The sequence below is a fragment of the Sminthopsis crassicaudata genome, chromosome 1 (assembly GCF_048593235.1).
Source record: "Sminthopsis crassicaudata isolate SCR6 chromosome 1, ASM4859323v1, whole genome shotgun sequence".
In the NCBI taxonomy this organism is placed as follows: Eukaryota; Metazoa; Chordata; class Mammalia; order Dasyuromorphia; family Dasyuridae; genus Sminthopsis; species Sminthopsis crassicaudata.
In genome coordinates, this window is record NC_133617.1 from 83,874,908 (window position 1) to 83,894,159 (window position 19,252).

The window sequence follows — 19,252 nt, forward strand, 5'->3', positions numbered from 1 at the left end:
TCTGCTCTTTTCATCGCAAACACTTAAAAATCTTCTTTCATTGAATGACCACCTTTTTCTCTAAAGGATTATCCTGTTTTACTGAGTAGGTGATTCTTGGTTGCAATCCTAGCTCCCTTGCTCTCCAGAATATCATATTCCAAGCCCTCCAGTCCTTTAATGTAGAAGCTGCTAAATCTTGTGTTATCCTGACTGTGGTCCCACTATATTTGAATTGTTTCTTTTAGGGTGCTCTCAGTATTTTTTCCTTGACCTGGAATTTGGGTATAATATTTCTAGGAGTTTTTATTTTGGGATCTCTTTTAGGAGGTGATCAGTAGAATATCTCTAATTTCTTAAAGACATCTTTTTCTTTTTTTATAGCTTTTTATTTACTGGATATATGCATGGGTAATTTTACAGCATCGACAATTGCCAAACCTTTTGTTACAATTTTTCCCCTCCTTCAACACTGGGAAGCGAATGTAAATTGTTAGCACTACTGTCTATCTACCCAGGTTACTTATACCTTCGGAAGCTAATAATTAATGTGCAACAAGAAAATGGTATTTACACACATATAATGTATCTAGGTTATATTGTAACACATGTAAAATGTATGGGATTACCTGTCATTGGGGGGAGGGAGTGGAGGGAGGGAGGGGATAATTTGGAAAAATGAATAAAAAAAAAAAAAGAAAGAAACTTCTTAAGCAGAAAAGGGTAAAAAAAAAAATTTTCCCCTCCTTCCCCCCCACCCCCTCCCCCTGATGGCAGGTTGACCAATACATGTTAAATATGTTAAAGTATAAATTAAATACAATAAGACATCTTTTTCTTTTAAAATAATAATGTCTTTTTGTTTTTCAAAATACATGCAAAGATAATTTTTAACATTCATCCTTGCAAAATCTTGTGTTCCGAATTTTTCTCCCCTCTTCCCTAGATAGCAAGTAATCCAATATAGGTTACACATGTGCAGTTCTAAATATATTTCCACATATATCATGCTGCTCAAGAAAAATCAGATCAAAAGGAGGAAAAAGAAAAACAAACAAATAACAAAAACAAAGGTGAAAATACTGTGTTGTGATCCACAATCAGTTTCCATAATCCTCTCTCTCTAGATGCAGATAGCTCTTTCCTTCACAAGTCTATTGGATTTGCCTTGAATCATTTCATTACTGAAAAGAATCAAGTCCATCACAGCTGATCATCACATAATTTTTTTGTTGTTGTGTATAATGTTCTCTTGGTTCTACTTGGCTCACTTTATTTAGCATCCGTTCATATAAGCCTTTGCAGGCTTTTCTGAAATCAGGCTGCTCATCATTTTATATAGAACAGTAATATTCCATTACATTTATATACCATAACTTATTAACCATTCCCCAACTGAAGGACATTTACTCAATTTCCAGTTCCTTGCCACTACAAAAAGGGCTGCCACAAACATTTTTGCATATATAGGCTTTTTCCCTCTTTTAGGATCTCTTTAGAATACAGATCTAGTAGAGACACTGCTGGATCAAAGAATATGCATAGTTTAGCTGTCCTTTGGACATAGTTCCAAATTGCTCTCTAGAATGGTTAAATCAACTCACAACTCTACCAGCTATGTAATGGTGTCTCAGGTTTCCCATATTTTCTCCAATATCTATCATTATCTTAGCCAATGTGAGAGGTATTAAATGGTTCTTCAGAGTTGTCTTAATTTGCATTAAAGAGACCTCTTTTTCAATAGTCCAAAAAGTCAATTGTACACATGGACATCACCAGATGGTCCATATTGAAATCAGACTAATTATGTATTTTTCAATCAGAGATGAAAAAGCTTTATAAAGTCAGTTAAAACAAGACCTGGAACCAACTGCGACTTTGATCATGAACTTCTTTTTGCAAAATTCAGATTTAAGTTGAAGAAAATAGGGAAAACCATTAGATCATATAAGTATTGTCTAAATAACATCCCTTATTAACATGAAATGGAAGTGATCAATAGTTTTAAAAGATAAGATTTAGTAGATGAGTGCCTAAAGACCTAGGGACAGAGGTTTGTGATATTGTGCAGGAGGCAAGAACAAAAACTTCAGGGTTCATAGCTAGGAGTATTATTATCCAACTAAAATTCTAGTCTCCTGCAGGACAGTGATTCAGTCCTTAATGTCTTCTCACCAGGCATATTACATATCCCTTTCCAAAGCTGCAAAGCCTGAGACAATATTGAGATTCTATTGACTCTAGGAAGCTTGTTTTCTTGGCTTTTTCACGTCTCTTGTGACAAAGATCAGGACCCTTAGATGCTCCACACATGGCAACTTGTAGAATCACTTCCCCAACAAGCCTGAGGTCCCAGACCATCAATGCTACTTATTTTTATGACCTTGTGCAAATCACTTGTCAGCAATTTCTTCCCCTGAAAAATGAAGGGATTGGTTTAGACCATCTGTAAAGCTCCTTCTGGCTCTAAGTGCTACGATCCATCACTTCTTTCTTTTTCCTCCCCTGTCCCAACTCATACACATTCCTAACCCTCTGGTTGTGAAGCCTTTCTGGGAGAAGAAAGCAGCTGAGCTCCAGGTAAGCTGGCAGGAATAGCCAATAGGAAACATATCGTCCAGATGCTCCCAGCTGGACACCTTGACCCTACGCCAGGTTTAAAATATATCCCCTCACACACCACAAGGCAGTCAAATCAATATACAGAGCCCTGCCCCAGTAGCCCAGAGATGAAAGATGATGGTCTCTTTCTCAGTAGCTGGTTCAACAGGCCAAGGAAATAAATACTCTTCGGCACAGTATGTCAGCATCATCTCTGCTCATAACTTAGTGGGCCAGGGCCCCAGTGTCTCCATGGCAACCCCATCCAAATAAATAAGATTGTCTCATTATTTACCCTCCCTGAGTTGAACTGAGCATTTGGAGCAGAAAGCCTTGGATTCCAATCTCTGCAATCTGGCCTAGGTAGGGACACATAAGCAGCAATACTGGGATTTTCAAAGCCATATCCTCTGATTTCTAGTCCACCATGTTTACCACTCTGTCACAATGTCTTTTAGAACCTTACTGGCAGTTTTAAGTTAGCTCTCTAATTAGCCATTCTGGACATAAGAAACCCTCAAAAAAACTTTTTAAGACCAATGTGGAAGAATGGAATATAAGTCCCCAAATGGGAAAAGGTCTTTGACCCTCTGGGGAGAGACCCTGGAATATCTTAAAGTCCTGTTAATTCTGGGGGAGGGAGTAGAGCATGGTCTGTTAAGAATAATTGCTGGGGCAGCTGGGTGGCACAGTGGATAGAGCACCAGCCTTGAATTCAGGAGGACCCGAGTTCAAATCTGGTCTCAGACACTTAACACTTCCTAGCTGTGTGACCCTGGGCAAGTCACTTAATTTCAGCCTCAAAAAAAAAAAGAATAATTGCTAATATTTCAATTATGTCCAACTCTTGGTGACCCACTTGGGTTTTTTTGGCCAGAGTGGTTTGCCACTTTCTTCTCCCCCTCACTTTAAAGATGAGGAAATTGAGGTAAACAAAATTAAATGATTTGTCCAGAATCATGCAGCTAATTAATGTCTGAGATTGGATTTGAATTCAGTTCTTCCCCACTCCAAGCTCAGCACGCTACCAAATGCATCACCTAACTGCCTCCATATTAGAAAATCATATATCAAAATTATTTATGCTTTACAGTGCTTTTATTTTTTTAACTTCCTTATTTTTTCTGCTTATTGTTAAATATACATTTCTTTATGAATCATGATTTTTCTTTTTCTTGATGTTAAATATTTCCCATAAACTTTTTAATCTGGTTCATGACACTTGGGAGTGCCATGGAAGCCTTATATTTGATACTATGTTCTAAGGTTTCTTTTTTTTTTTTTAAGAAATAAGGAGATGACCATAACCCTCTAATCATAGTATCAATCCTGGTGATTCTGTGTCTATGTGTATTTTCTTCTTGGATGAACTCCTGTTGACAAATAAACACTTCACATCATTGCAACAATAATCCTTCATGTTTGTAATAGGATTTGTCTTTTTAAGACCTTTTCTCATCCATTATCTACACAATTCTTTACACATAGCAACTCTGGAAGTTGGCTGGAACAGGGACTATTCCTTCCAATTTAATACAGATTCAAAGTCATGAATCAAATCTAGCAGCAGAATTAGATCTGCAAACCAGATCTTTGATTTCACATCCAAGAGGACATTGGCGCACTGGACAGAGAAAGATAATAAAAATTGGGGTTGGAAAAGGGAGAGGGGAAAAAGTAAGAGGGAGGGGAAAGACTGGGTGACTTGTTAGTGACATTGTAGAGAGGACCTTGGATCACATGCTTCTAAGGTCCCTTCTGGTTCTGAGATTCTCTGATAAGGTAATAATGATAACTCACATTTTTATGCATCTCTCTGTGTATATATGCATGTGTGCATAGATATAAATATATCCACATGTATATATCTATATCTATATATATATATATCAAATTTTGTTGCCCCATTTTGTAGATGAGAAGAACTGAGGATCAGAGAGGTTCTACAACCTGCCCACAGCCTGGCCAGAATTAATAAATATCAAAAACAGATTTCTTCTGATTTAAAGTCCAGTGCTTTTACAATGGACTTATACTAGTTAAGTCTGACCTGCTTTGCTGTGAAGCTTCATCACTCTGGTCTTGGCTTTTTTTTTTCAGAACATGGACCATGGGTGATGATGTGGGAAAGGACTTGAGACCCTTTGAGTGTCCAAGTACTCCCCCAAATGTCCTTCCTTCTTTGAAAATTCAACTTTAATTAATTTTTGCACCGAACTCTCTCTCCCCTTCCCATTAATTGAGAAGGCAAGAAAAACAAAATAAAAAGGAAAATAAAACTTATTGCCAATATGTATAGTCATGCAAAATCCCTATATTAACTATATTTTTAAAAAAAGAAAAAAGAAAGAAAGAGAAGAAAATATGCTTGAATTTCTATTTCAGAGTCTATCAGCTCTCTTTTGAGGGGTAGATATAATATTTCATCATAAGTCCTTTGGAATTGTGGTTGGTCATTGGGTTGATTAGAGTTCCTAAGTTTTTCAAAGTTGTTTATTTTTACAATATTGTTGTTATTTTATCAATTGTTTTCTTGATTCTAGTCACTTCACTTTGCCTCAGTGAAGTCTCAGTGCCTCATAAGTCTTCCCAGGTTTTTCTGAAACCATCTCCTTCATCCTTTCTTATAGCATAATAGTTTACCATCATATTCAAACTTATTTAGTCATGTACCAATTGATGGGGTTCCCCTTAGTTTCCAATTCTTTACCATCACTACCACCACAAAAAAAGTTGTTATAAATATGTCCAAAACTTATAGCTGTTTTTCTTTCTTTTTTTTTTTTTTTTGATCTCGTTAGGGTATAACTCTAGCTATTCCTGGGCTGAAGGGTACACACACTTTAATAGCTGTGGGTAGAATTCCAGAGTAATAGGACTAAGATCATAGCTTCACTAACAGGGCATTAGTGAACCTGTTTTCTCATTGCTCCTCCAGCATTTATCATTTTCTTCTCATTATCCCATTTCACAAATGAGAAAAGTAAGTGGGGTGATTTGCTCAGTGTCTCACTTCTTAGGAAGAGGTGGAGAGACTGGACTAGAATACAGTTCTGAAAGTGCTTGGCTCTGGCTCGGTCACTAACTAGCTAACTATGCATATCATTTTTTAAAATTTAGTATTCTCAACTGTAAAATGAGGACATTACATTAAATGACCATTGAGATTCCATTCAGTCCTGACATTCTCCAGTTACTTCCATTTCTGACATTTTGTTTCAAGATTCTCTCACTCTCTAAAATTTTGTTCTAAGTCCCTTCCCACGCTAGCATTTTAGATTCCAAGTTCTAAGATTCCTTCACTCTTTAAAATTTTGTTTTAAGTCCTTTCCCATACTGACATTCTAGATCTATGAAGTAAGATTCCTCCACACTCTAAAATTTTGTTCTAAATCCTTTCTCACACTAACATTCTAGATTTTAGGTTCTAAGCCTTCTTTGATCTCTAAAGTATATTAAGATGAATCTTCCATCTCTCACATTTTATGTTTTTTGTCCCAAAAGCCCTTCCAGCTCCCAACATCTTGTAGTTCTAGGATTTATACCAAAGGAGGAGGGTATGAGAGTTTGAGAGGGATTAAGACTTAAGGAAAGGGAAAGGATAAAACACATCCTTATTCCTCAGGCATCTCACAACCCGACTAGGACCTGATCATCCCCCTCCTTCTAATTTCCCAAAGGGCCCCTCTCCCCAAACCCTTTTCCAGAGGAGAGAAGACAATTTGTAGCATGAGAGAGTTATCCTATGGCACAGTCAGAGAATGGGCCAATTTGTGAAGTGCCCAGCATATTGTTGGTGTTTATTGGAAGGCACTGAGGTCAGGAACTAGAGAGAAAACAAGGACATAAATTTCCTTGGATCCTGCAAGAGCACTTCTCAAAAATCCCAGTTCAGCCCCTGGCTATTGGGCTATTGGCCACAAATTTAGGGGCTTCTAGTCCATGAGAATATTTGCTTGGTAGAGTCAATTATTCTTCTCAAGATTTTATCATTCATGATTTATCACTTTGGGTTAAACATGATCCTTCCTCTACCCCTATAACAAAATACTAATCTCCCTGGAGAAGGGAGCAACATCTCTGCAGGAAAGAGTTTCTCATGGACTGCTACAATATTAGATGTGGAAACTGAGGCTCACAGAGGTCATTTGCTGAAGGTCACACAAGTTAGTGATATAGGCAGGACTAGAGCTCTTTCCTTTAGAGGATAAATATTTAGGGCCAGAAAGACCTTCTTGGCACCCCATCGCTCAGGCCATGTGGTCTCCAAATCCCTCCTAATGCTTTTACTGGGAAGTCTTGGGTGGGGTCCAGCCAGAGCCCCTGCTTGAAATTTGTTTTCTCTAGGCTATATTTGCATCAGGGAGCACCAACAATATGTTGGGCGTTTTAGGAACCATGGAATCAGCCTACTTCTTGGCTGGGCCCTTGGCCAATTGGCTCCGAGTCACAGGCTCTGCCTTCTTTCTTTCAACAAGGCTTTGTGGGCACTTTGGGAAACTAGGAAGGGACTTAGGTCTCATCTGAGTAATAAGAAGACCAAAAGACAGTGGCTGTGTTTTCTCCAATCAGACTTGGGTATCTAAGAGAAAGGACAATAGCTGCCATTTATATGGATCCCTTTGGGCTCTCTTCCCATCCCATTCCATCCCATTATCATCTAGTCTACTAAAACTATTTATTAAGTGTCTATTAGGTACAAATTAAGACAGTTAGATAGCACAATGAATAGAACACTGGACTTGGAACTAAAAAGGCTCAACGTGATGAATTCAAATCTGATTTCAGGCACTTACTAGCGGTATAACACTAGGCAAATCACATAACACTTTTTGTCTCAGTAAAAATGGGCTGGAGAAGGAAATGGCAAACCAGTCCATCATCTCTGCCAAGAAAACCTCAAATGGAGTCATGGAGAATCAGGCATTACTAAAAAATGACAACTTTTAGTTATAAATTACTGTCCCCAATATTGGATACAATGATAAAAAAGGACATTACCCTGCCCTTCAAGGAATTAACAGTTTAATATGGAGTGAGGGGATATTCAGATACATATATATTCGGATATTTCTATACAGAGATTTATACATTTAAATGTGTGCGTAATATATGTGTGTGTGAATAATATGATACATATGACAAACATGGCCTAATGAATAGAGGGTTTAAATCCCCCTTCTGACACATATTGGTTTCATAATCTTGGACAAGTTCCCTTTCCTTCCAATGCCCCAGGCAATCATCTAAGACCACAATATGCAGACCAAATGGTTGTAGATCTGCATTCATGGGGGAGTGTCTTCCCTAGGGAGCTCCATATAGCAATAAAATCATAGATTCAAGAAATAAAAGATATATAGTATCGTGTAATAAGGAGCATAGAGTCGTAGATTTAGAAAGAACCTTAGAGATCCTGGACTCCAACCCCCTCACTTCACAGATAAGGAAATGCATCGTGGACCAGTCTCAGAAGAGGTCCTGACTTGCTCAACCTTACCCGGGGAGAAAGTGGTGTAGTCTGGATTTGAACCAAGATTTTCTAACTCCACAACCAGTGGTTTTTCCAACTCACCACTCTTCTATTTAGTGTATGTAGGGAGAAGGAAGAGAAAAGATTCAAAGATAATTCTCTGGTCATCAGGAGGTTCTAGGATTATAGGTGCATAGAGTGATGGAATTAGGGCTGACAAGTGATGGATCTTGGAGTCTCTCTAGTCTAAGTTATTACAGATGACAGAAGTTGGAAAGAGTCATATAGGTGGTAAATATTAAGAGCAAGAGTCCTCCAACTCCAAGTTCGGCATTCTATCTACTATGTCATTCTGTCTCTTTTCCCTTAGAGGAAGACAAAGAAAAAAGGCTAGGTTTGGAAGTAAAGGTAATGAGTTTAGTTTTGGATATATTGAGTTACTAGAACATCCAGATGGAGATGACTTTTGCACTTGGAGATAGTGGAGGGACTCCCTGAGAACTAGGGTAGAACTTATCCTGCAGACTAAAGGCTGTGTCAGAAGCTGTGTCATCTCTGCAAACATTAAGGGGTCCTTCACAACAGGTCTTGATCTTCTTTTCAGGCTGTTCTCCTGTTCTCTTTGCTCTCATATTACTCAAACTCTTTAAAAATCCCTGTGATTAGTTAGAAATCTCTTCTCTAACCACACCCTAAAATTGAGAGAAACTGCCCTAGAAAGGGAAAGGGGTTGGTAAAGATCATGGAGAAGAAGCATTTTTCAACACATCATAAATCTCAGACAAGTTTTGGCAAGTGGCCAAGTGACTGGGAAGCAGTCCTGGACTCTGAACAAGGGGATGGCAAATTCTCTTTTTACTTTCCCCAAATGTCAATACTAAGGCTATATTTAGAGACTTGGGAAGGGAGGATAGAAGAGAGAGAGAAGGAAAAAGAGACAGAGAGACAGAGACAGAAACAGAGAGAAAGGTTGGGGGGGGCTGAAACTCAAATGTACAGAAAGAGACACCCATAAAGGAAGACACAGAAAAACTGGGCTTGATTTGGTCTATTTTTAGGGCTTTTAGAAGCAGTTAGATGGTGCAGTGATAGAATTCTGAGCTTATAATCAGGAAAACCGAGTTCAAAAATGGCCTCAGATACTTACTAGTTTTGTGACCCCTAATTCCTGCCTGCTCCAGTTTCCTCAGCTGTAAAATGGGGATAATAATAGTACCTACCTTCCAGGGTTGTTGTGAAGATCAAATGGGGTAATCTTTGTAAAACTTAGATTTGTCATTTTTTCAGTCACGTCTGACTCTTCATGATTCTATTTGAGGTTTTCTTGGCAAAGAGACTAGAGGGGTTTGCCATTCTTTTCTCCAGTTTATTTTACAGATAAGGAAACTGAGACAGGTTGGGTGAAGTGAATTGCCCAGAATCACACACTAGTAAATCTGAGTCCAGATTTGAACTCAGAAAGATGAATTTTCCCAACTACAGACCTGGTGTTTTATCCACTGTGCCACCTAGCATCCAAAGCAGTTATAGCTGCTTAGGGACTATTTTTTTCTCTTCCCCTTCATATCAAGGTCAGAGCTCCTCAGTCTGTGGAGTTATGGTCACAGTTAAGGTTTATTCTTTAATCAAAGCCAGAACTCGGTCTGGACTCGGCTCAGTCTTGTATCAGGGCAAAGGCTCAGTCTGGAACCATAGTTAGGACTGACTGTCATCAAGATTACAAAGTAATGTCACGATCAGAAATCAATCTCTCACCAAGGTCAAGGTTCAGCCGAGTGACTGAGAAAGATTTATCATGTTTTGTTTTGTTTTGTTTTAATCCAGCAAACACTTGATGAATGCTTTACATTTTCAGATTTCAGATTTTCTTTCTCTGGGTCTCCCCTTTCTTCTCTGACATTCTATATGGACACATCTGCATCCACTCTATACCCCTAGGGAAACTAAAAATTCTTTGGTGACATGAGAGGCAGTACAGTATTTTTTATTATTAATTTTATAATTATAACATTTTTGACAGTACATATGCATAGGTAATTTTTACAACACTATCCCTTGTACTCCCTTCTGTTCCAAATTTTTCCCCTCCTTCCCTCCACCCCCTCCCCTAGATGGCAGACATTCCCATACATATTAAATATGTTATAGTATATCCTAGGTACAATATATTTGTGCAGAACCGAATTTTGTTGTTGTTGTTGCAAAGGAAGAATTGTATTTGGAAGGTTAAAAATAACCTGGGAAGAAAAACAAAAAAAAATGCAAACACTTTACACTCATTTCCCAGTGTTCCTTTTCTGGATGTAGCTGATTCTGTCCATCATTAATCAATTGGAATTGGATTAGCTCTTCTCTATGTTGAAGATTTCCACTTCCATCAGAATACATCCTCGTACAGTATCATTGTTGAAGTGTATAATGATCTCCTGGTTCTGCTCGTTTCACTCAGCATCAGTTGATGTAAGTCTCTCCAAGCCTCTCTGTATTCATTGGCAGTACAGTATAATGGTGAGAACTCAGAAGCTGAAACTAGAGAGCTCTCCTACTTGATCATCTTGCCTGGTTCAGTCAAAGCCCACTAGCCAGGTGATTTGGGGCAAATTTTTGTTCTTTAGTCCTCAGTTGCCCCTCTGTGAAAGAAGAGGGAGATATTCTCATTCAAGAGCCATTTCTCAATCACCTACTGAAAGCAGAACTCTGGGCTTAGTGCTGAAGGTGACAGGAAGTTTTGAGAAATTAGGCTCCTTGCCTTCATGAAGCTTATGTTGGAGAAATAAGACCCAGATACAAAATCAAATCAAATCGTGTACTAGACTATATTTGGCACTAAGGGGATATAAAACAGTTGGAAAAGATATGGTTTCTGTCTTTCGGGACTTGTCAATGGAAATGAGAATAAAAGAGAAATTAAAAACAATATATCAACAAATGTGAAAGATATGCAACTTGGCTAGGTAATTTCAAGGAATGGAAGGATGACTTTGTGGGTAAGGATTAAATTGAGAAGATTTCTTGGAGGAAGCGAGTGTAGACTGCGCCTTGAGGAAAAGGTAAGAGAGGGCAGCTAGGTGGTAGTTCAGTGGTACAGTGGATAAAGACCTGAGTTCAAATCCAGCCTTTGATACTTACTAGCTGTGTGACCCTGGGCAAATCACCTAACCCCTATTTCCTTCCCCTCCCCCCAAAAAAGAATAGGTAAGAGATGGCTTGGAGGAAGAAGGCAAGTACGGCTTCCACATCACAACTTTCCCCATCGAGGTTTAGATATATCTCAGGATTGGGAATTTTGGGGGAGATTTGCAGAAGCTGCAGACAACATTCAAAGGCCAGCACGTGACACAGAAAATGTTTAGAAACTCAGAAATGAATAAAACATGTATAGTTATTGCGTTATAACATTATGTATATTCTATCTTTTAATAACATAATAATTCAGACTTCTCTGCTATGAAGGGAAGGCCAAATAAACTTACACAGATTTTCCAGATCAGGGGAGCACCACATCCCTAACCCCTGCAATGAAAACTATATAAGATTTGGAAAGGACCACAGAGATTACATATTATACACACACCCTCAACTTCAGTTTACAGAAAATGAAATTGAGGTCCAGAGGAACGGAATGATTAGAAGCTCAGAGGTTAGAAATGAGCTTATTGGTTGCAGGAGACAAGACCAGTCTGCCTCGAGTAGAATATTCTTATAGAGAAATTGTGGAAGCTAAAGTGGTTTGGGTCAAACTGAAAAGGAAATTTTATGCCAAAATGAGGAGCTTGGATCTGCTGGACTAGGAAGTAGGGAGCCACTAGGGGAATGATATGAAAATAATAACAATGATAATAGCAACAACAATTATTTCATTGCATCTCACGGAATTTTAGAGCTGGAGAGAAACCGGTGGCCCACATAAATTAAGAGAAATTGCCCAAGGCCACAGTCAGTAAGTAGTGGAACTCGTATTGGGGCCCAGGACTTTAGTTTGACAATTCCAACCATCTTGCTCCTTATTTTGGAATGGACTTGCGATGCAAGAAACTTCCAATGAAGAAGACACTCTCTCTGCCAAAATAGATCAGCAATCAACTGCTCCATAACTGAGAACAATTGTCCTGGGAGCATTGAAAGGTCCCTTAGCTGTTAAGTGGTTCCCCTCCAGCACAGTCCCCATTTTATGTCCCCTATTTCAGAAACACTATCGCATTCATGAGCTCCATTGTTCTCCCAGGCTGCACTAAGAGACAGTTAATTACAAATTCCATGAGCAGAATAAGATTTTAATCCAGATCTTCACTCAAAACTGCAGAAATATTTTCTAAAGAATATGGCACTAAAGCTGACCCCCCCACCCTCTTTGAGAGAAACGTTGAAACTCCCCCAGCCCTTATTTCTCCCTTTCTTTATTCCCTTTTCAAAAGTCTTTTTTATGGGATGGACTGAGTTTCCTAACATTGGAGGTCTTCAAGCAAAAACCAATATTAATCCTTGTAAATGATCCCCCTGTGAGGTCCTTTCCAGGTTGAAGATTCTGGGATTCTCCCAGACCACCTACCTGGGGAAAGCAGAGGGCCCACCAGGGATGCCTCTTCAGGGAATTAGCCTTCCTTCCTCCCCCTCCTCAGCCAGGCTTCCCTGAAGGAAGGCAGAAGAGACCCTGAATTCACTCCTTCCCCAGAAGCCTCTATGATTTCTCCCCGAAAAAAGCAAAAAAATCTCCTTATTTGGCTGAACTGAGCCAGCCAGGTCCCTGCAGCAGTGAAGGTTCTGATTTAACCCTTAGTTTATAAATAAAACAAGCGATCACAGGAGGGGGCTTAAACACCATCAGGCAGCAATGTAAACAGAGCTCAAAGCCATTCTCTGGGCAGGAGGCAGACTCTGGGGAGGGTGGGAGGGTCCAGGAGAAGCCAGGAGGAACTGGACAACCTCAGGCCCAGCTGCTGCAGGGATTTAGGCCCAGGGGGTGGGGTGCCGGGAGATGGAAGCCCTGGTGTTTATTTGAATGACACCCAGCCTGTCTGGGAGCATGGCCCTGGATTCTTCTCAGCTGAGGCTGTCGTTCCATCTGACAAGGTCTGCTCGGAATCTGGGAGAGGTCTGCTCTGTGCACCCCCCAGCCTTAGGCATGGCTCCCTCATTGTGGCCTGCCTTGACTAAAGGAAAGAAGAATCTCTCCCAAGAGAACTCAGAGCATCTGACCTTAAGTCTTACCTGAACAAGAATCCTCTCTGAAGACACTGAGAGGTATCCCTCACAAGTGTTCCCAGCATCTGAGCCCAATGCCTGTAGTGGCTACTTAATAAATATTTCTTGAATTTAATTAAACTGAAAATTGATCTGACTCTTCTCCCCACTGCCCCTCTGAGACCAAGCAGAATAATCCTAATCCTTCTTCCTCCTCACTGCCTTCCAGGTACAAGAATATTGCTAGCTTTATTGTTTCCTTTTTATTCTTTGTCTTATCAAGGATAAACATTTTTAGTTCCTCCAAGTTATCCTTATATGGCAGGTTTTCAGTCCCCTTCCCACTCTGAACTTGTTTCTCTGGACTGATTCCAGTTTGTCAATGTCTCTCCTTAAACATGACACCCAGAAATGAGCATCATATTCCACATGGCCCACAGAGTGCCACAGAATGGTCTCCTTTCAGCCCCCCAAAATTATCTGACTTCAGACAAGTCACTGTCTCTCTGGGTCACAGTTGCTGATTTGTGAAATATGTGTAGTGGGAGTTTGGGACAAGGCTATGGAGAGAATTTAAATTTTAAATTGTATCATCATTTGGTATGGATATTGTATCAGTTAATATCAGAGATATTCTTATTCTGTTTGGCCCCAGAGGGCAGAATCAATAGGAGCAATAATATTTATATAATCTTTTAAGGTTTGCAAAGACTTTTTACAACTATGATTTCATTTGATTCTCACAACAATCCTAGGGGAAGGAAGATGCTATTATTATTATTATTCCCATTTTGCAGATGAGGAAAGTGAGGGAAGCAAAGACTCGTGTAATTTGCTCAGGGTCACACAAGGAGAAAGCTTGATTTCAGATCTTCCTAAATTCCAGTCTGTTACTTTCCTCACTGAGCCACTTGGCCACAAAACGGAAGTTAAGAGGAGGTAACCCTCAGAACTGTCCAGCAATGGAATGGGCTGATTTATGAGAGATTGGATTCCTGGGATGCTATGGAGCAGACTGCTTTGAAGGTTGTAATAGATGCTCTAGAGGTGTCCTCAGAGCATTTTATGATTCTAAAGAAAAGGATTGAACAGAGTGGGATGGGGTTAATCAGGAGAAAGATAATAACACATTCATCTGGTATTTTATGATTTATTCCCAACAAATGAGAGAAGTAATTATTATCCCTGTTTTATAGAGAGGGAAACTGATGCTGAGAGGGATGACGTACATGCTCATGGTCACATGGCTAGAAAGCTTTGGAGGCAGGAAAAAAAGGTTGTCCCATTTGCTTCCCACCAGCAGCAGGAAGCTAGGCTGTGTAATTGTGGGAGAAACCTATGTTTTAGAGTTGGTTCAGACACCAACTCTGCCATTTATTAGTCACATGACATTGGGCACATCCCTTGTGCCTCAGTTTCCTCACCTGTAAAATTATTACATTTAATTAGATAAAAACAACTGGCATTCATATAGGATTTTAAGGTCAGCAAAGAGTTTATTATAAACATTATCTTACTTGATTCTCATAACATCCCATAAAGGCCGGTGCTATTATCCTCATTTCACAGATGTAAAAATTGAGACTTGAGAAATTAAACCAGAAGCAGCCAAGTTCAGAGGTCGTATTTGAATATAGGTCTTACTGATGTCAAACCCTGCCCTCCTTTCCTTGCACTACACTGGATTGCCTATAAATTTTAAGGAACTCCTAGGATCCTGTATATCCTACCGAGGCTGGCTGCCTACTGTGTCCATAATGGACTATTTTTTCATTGAACTAGGAATCATCAGGCTAGGATTTTAGTCCTACTTCCACCAATGATTCTCTGGATAACCTTAAACTTCCATTTTCTAGAGCCTCAGTGTCCTCCTCTGTTTTAAAAAATAGGAACAGTTGGATATGATGTTTTGGGGGAGAGGGTAAGATCTGATTCAATCAGGGTTGAGTAAGTGATTGAGGCCAAATTTGAAATCGGTTTCCGTCTCTATAAAATAGGGGTAATAATTATTTCTCTCATTTGTTGGGAATAAATCTTAAAATACCAGATAAATATGCTATTATCTTTTTTTTAATTAAAGCTTTTTATTTTCAAAACATATGCATGGGTAATTTTTCAACATTGGCCCTTGCAGAACCTTGTGTTCCAAAATTTCCCCTCTTTCCTCCATCCCCTCCCCTAGATGGCAAGTAATCCAATATATGTTATGCATGTTAAAATATATGTTAAATCCAATATACGTAAGCATATTTATAATGTGCTACTATTACCTTTCCCGGGATTAATCCTATTCCACTTTGTTCAGTCCTTTGCATAAAAATGCTCTGAGCATCCAAACCTCCTGACTCCGGGGCCAGTGCTGTAACCACTGTGCCACTAGTGCTTTTTAATGGTAACAAAACCAGTGGAGTGGGGGAGCAAAGTTTAAGCCAGGAAAGGGATCCTATGGGTTGAGGGAGAAGGCAACCTTATGAGAAAGGACAGTAATTGAGAGATAGTAGTTGTGCTCCATAATATATAGGCTAGAGGATACTAAAGAAGTAGCATCCCTCACAAAAAAGTCGGCACTTTGGGACAAAGCCACGTCCTAGGTCCAGGATATCTGCACCAGGGGCTCATATTCCTATCTATCTCATTGCTTTCCTTGCAGGTGCTGGTTGCCATCATGCCATCCTCCTCCCCTCAGGAGGCCTCCCTCCTTGCCAGTCCCAATGCCACAGCTCCAGCCAACAGCAGCATGGAAGAAAACCAGTTCTTCTACACTTTCTCTCTCCTGGACAAGGAGCTCCACGACAGCTTTCCCAGCCTGTGGGTGGCCCTGATGGCCGTCAATGGGACCATCTTCCTCGTTGGCGTGGCCCTCAACAGCCTGGCCCTCTACGTCTTCTGCTTCCGGACAAAGACTAAGACCACCTCCATCATCTACACCATCAACCTGGTGGTGACGGACCTGCTGGTGGGCCTGTCGCTGCCCACGAGGTTCATCATCTTCTACGGGGCTCAGAACTGTCTCAACTGCTCCCTGGTGCACGTCTTCAGCTACTTTGTCAACATGTACTGCTCCATTCTCTTTCTCACCTGCATCTGTGTGGACCGTTACCTGGCCATCGTCCAGCTAGAGGCCTCGAGGAAGTGGAGGAACCCCAGCTGTACCAAAGGCATCTGCGTCTTCATCTGGGTCTTCGCCGTGGTGGTGACCTTCTCCGTCCTCACCGCGGCCGTGCAGGGGGGCTCCTGCTGCCGCCTCTTCGCCTTGACGGTCTTTGAGTACTTCCTGCCTCTGGTGGTCATCACCTTTTTCACAGGGAGGATCATGTGCGCCCTGTCCAAGCCCAATCTCATGCACCAGAGCCGCGAGCGGCGGATGCGCGCCGTCCAGTTACTGCTTTCGGTGCTCATCATCTTTCTGGTGTGCTTCACGCCGTTCCACGCGCGCCAGCTGGCCGTCTCTCTCCGTCCCCAAGCCGTATCCAAAGAAGCGAGTCTGGTGGCTTACCACGTCACCATCACCCTCAGCAGCCTCAACAGCTGCATGGACCCCATTGTCTACTGCTTTGTGACCAACAGCTTCCAGGCCACTGTCCGGGGCCTCTTCCGCAGAAGCGAGCCGGAGCAGACCAGCGGGGAGGTCATCAGCATGCACAAGAGCTCCAAGGGCTCCCTCCACAACGCCATCGTCCCTTGCCCCCGCGCTCTGACCGACGGGCCCCAACTGTAGCTGGGAGGTTTGGAGCATCCTAGGAGAGACCAGACAATGCCAAGGTGTCATAGAAAAATCCTGGAATTGGAGTCACTGCTCTGCCCCTGACCCTCCGGGTGACCTTAGTCGAGTCTCCGCTTAGGTGGAGATGAAGTTTCCTCATCTATAAAATCAAGTCTTGACCCACGTGAGCTCTAGCTCACATAAGAGCTCAGAAATATTCTTTCCAACTCTACGGGACTCTGATGACGTTCCACCTCTATTCCACTCTTGCCTCCATGTGTGAACTCACACAAGTCCCTTCAACTGTGTGTGCCTTCATTTTCTCATCCAGTAAATGGGGATGATAATGTCTGACCTTCCTACCTCATAGGGGAGTAGAGAGGGTGGGAGCAGCCTGTGACACTAAGGTCCTCAGAGACACATCTGCCAGGGCAAATGGACATAAGATTTAGTTACCTGATCCTCCCCTTAATGGTGTTTTCTGGTGACTGAGTGGTTAGTTAGCAATTATTTCTATAATTCTAGGCATTTCCCTAATTTTGGATAATTTGGTATGTGGGTACGGTCTCTATGCCCCCATAGGTCTTGGGCACAGGAAGGGGAGAACTGGGGGAAAAGGTGGGAGAAGAGTAGAGAAAGGAAAGAGGAAGAATCAAAGTAAGAAGGGAGCAAACAAAAGACGTCTCAAATGGAGAGGGATAGAGGAGGTACCATCCACCATCGCCTCAGGGTGAATATATACCGATGCTCCCTGGGTCTCACATTGGTATAGGATCTGGAGCTTTCAGAAACACTTTCCCATCATCTGAACTTTAAAACAGCCTGGAAGGATGGCAGGAAAAGGTCTCCATCCTGATCTTAGCATGGAGCCGGGAACAAAGTGATTAATAAATGCACATTGTTGGCAATGATGTCGATTGTCCCCATTATTTTTAGAGGAGGAAACTAAGATGCAGAGAAGTGGTTTGCTCAATGATGGATCTGGCTCTCAACCAAGGGATCCTTTCACTAAACATCATCACCTCCTTTCATCTTAAGCATTAGCTTCCCACTGCTGATGGTGGCCCCCCACCAGAGTCTCCTATGTGTGTCCCACCTGAATAAAAGGAGAGTAGACTTCTGAGGGAGCTCCAAGTAGGGTCTCCAATTAGAATTTCTGACTTACCTGCACCTGTTTGGTATACATAGAAACTTAGAGCTAAACAGGGACATTTTCCTGAACCTGAGGACCTCCACCTGTACTGATGGAAAGCTCTTGGCCCAGAGATTAACCTAGAGCCTTCCCCAAGTGGATCAGAGACATCTCTTTGTGCTCAGGATAGGTAGATGGTACTTTGGAAGGAAAAAGACCTTCCCCTGCCTCCTTCAAGCAATATTGCTTGAATTTCCATTCCCAGTCTGCCTCCTCAAATATAGCCTTTGAGTGGTAGTATAGATAGGTCACGCCTTAGCTGCTAGCATGGAAGCAGTATAGTAGATAGAATCCTGGACCTGGAGCCAGGAAAACCTGAATTCAAATCCTGCTTCAGACACTTGCCATGTGACTCTTTGCAAGAGACATAACCTCTGTCTGCCTCTGTTTCCTCATCTGTAAAATGAAAATAATAATAGCACTGACCTCACAGAGTTGTAGTAAGGAAAATATTAAAGCATTTTGCAAACCTTAAAGTACTATCTAAATGTTAGTCACTTTTATTCTATAAACTCTGTCTCCCCACCACCAAAAATAATCATGTTTCATTGATGAAGGGAAGAAGTGCTGACCTTCCCCCTAAATTTGTCGCAGTCCCACTTGCTAAAAACCAATGGTTCTGTTTATTGAGAGCTAATTCTTGAGCATCCGAATACTTTGTCCTTCTCTGAGGTCCTAGGAAATCATTCCAGAAATCCTACTCACTGAGTAACCTCTTCAGAAGTTCCTTCTAGGGCAGAAGGGGATTCCCCGCCGTGGCACATTGGAGAGAGCACCAGATGTGAAGTAGATTCAAATCCAGGCTCTCCTAATTACTACCAGCATATCATAAATTAGGACCTCAGTTTCCTCTGTAGAATGAGAATGGATTAAGCTTCTGTGGGTTGCAAATGGGGTCATGTAACTGAATGTAAAATTGTGACTTATAAATGTTTGATTTATATACCTACTTTATATACCTACATACCCAAGGTCTCAAGTGAAAAGGGTTTGCAAGTGGAAAAAATTGAAGAAGCCCTGGATTGGACAAAGTCTAGGATTCCTTCTTGCTCTGAAGTCCTATAATTCTGAGTTCTAACCTAGTTGTCCCTTGACAAAATGGAGACACTGTAGAGTTCATATT

General features: G+C 41.1%; 1 protein-coding gene across 2 annotated transcripts in view; it reads left to right on the forward strand.

Moving 5' to 3' along the window:
* The window catches only part of GPR20 (G protein-coupled receptor 20), a 39,457-nt gene extending 21,615 nt beyond the window's left edge, over positions 1–17,842 (forward strand). For both annotated transcript variants that reach the window (XM_074264661.1, XM_074264659.1), the window contains exon 2: positions 15,885–17,842. In XM_074264661.1, coding sequence (XP_074120762.1) covers positions 15,900–16,952 — 1,053 coding nt within the window. In that variant the 5' untranslated portion in view covers positions 15,885–15,899 and the 3' untranslated portion in view covers positions 16,953–17,842. The remainder of the gene's footprint in view (positions 1–15,884) is intronic.
* The last annotated feature ends 1,410 nt before the right edge of the window (positions 17,843–19,252 follow it).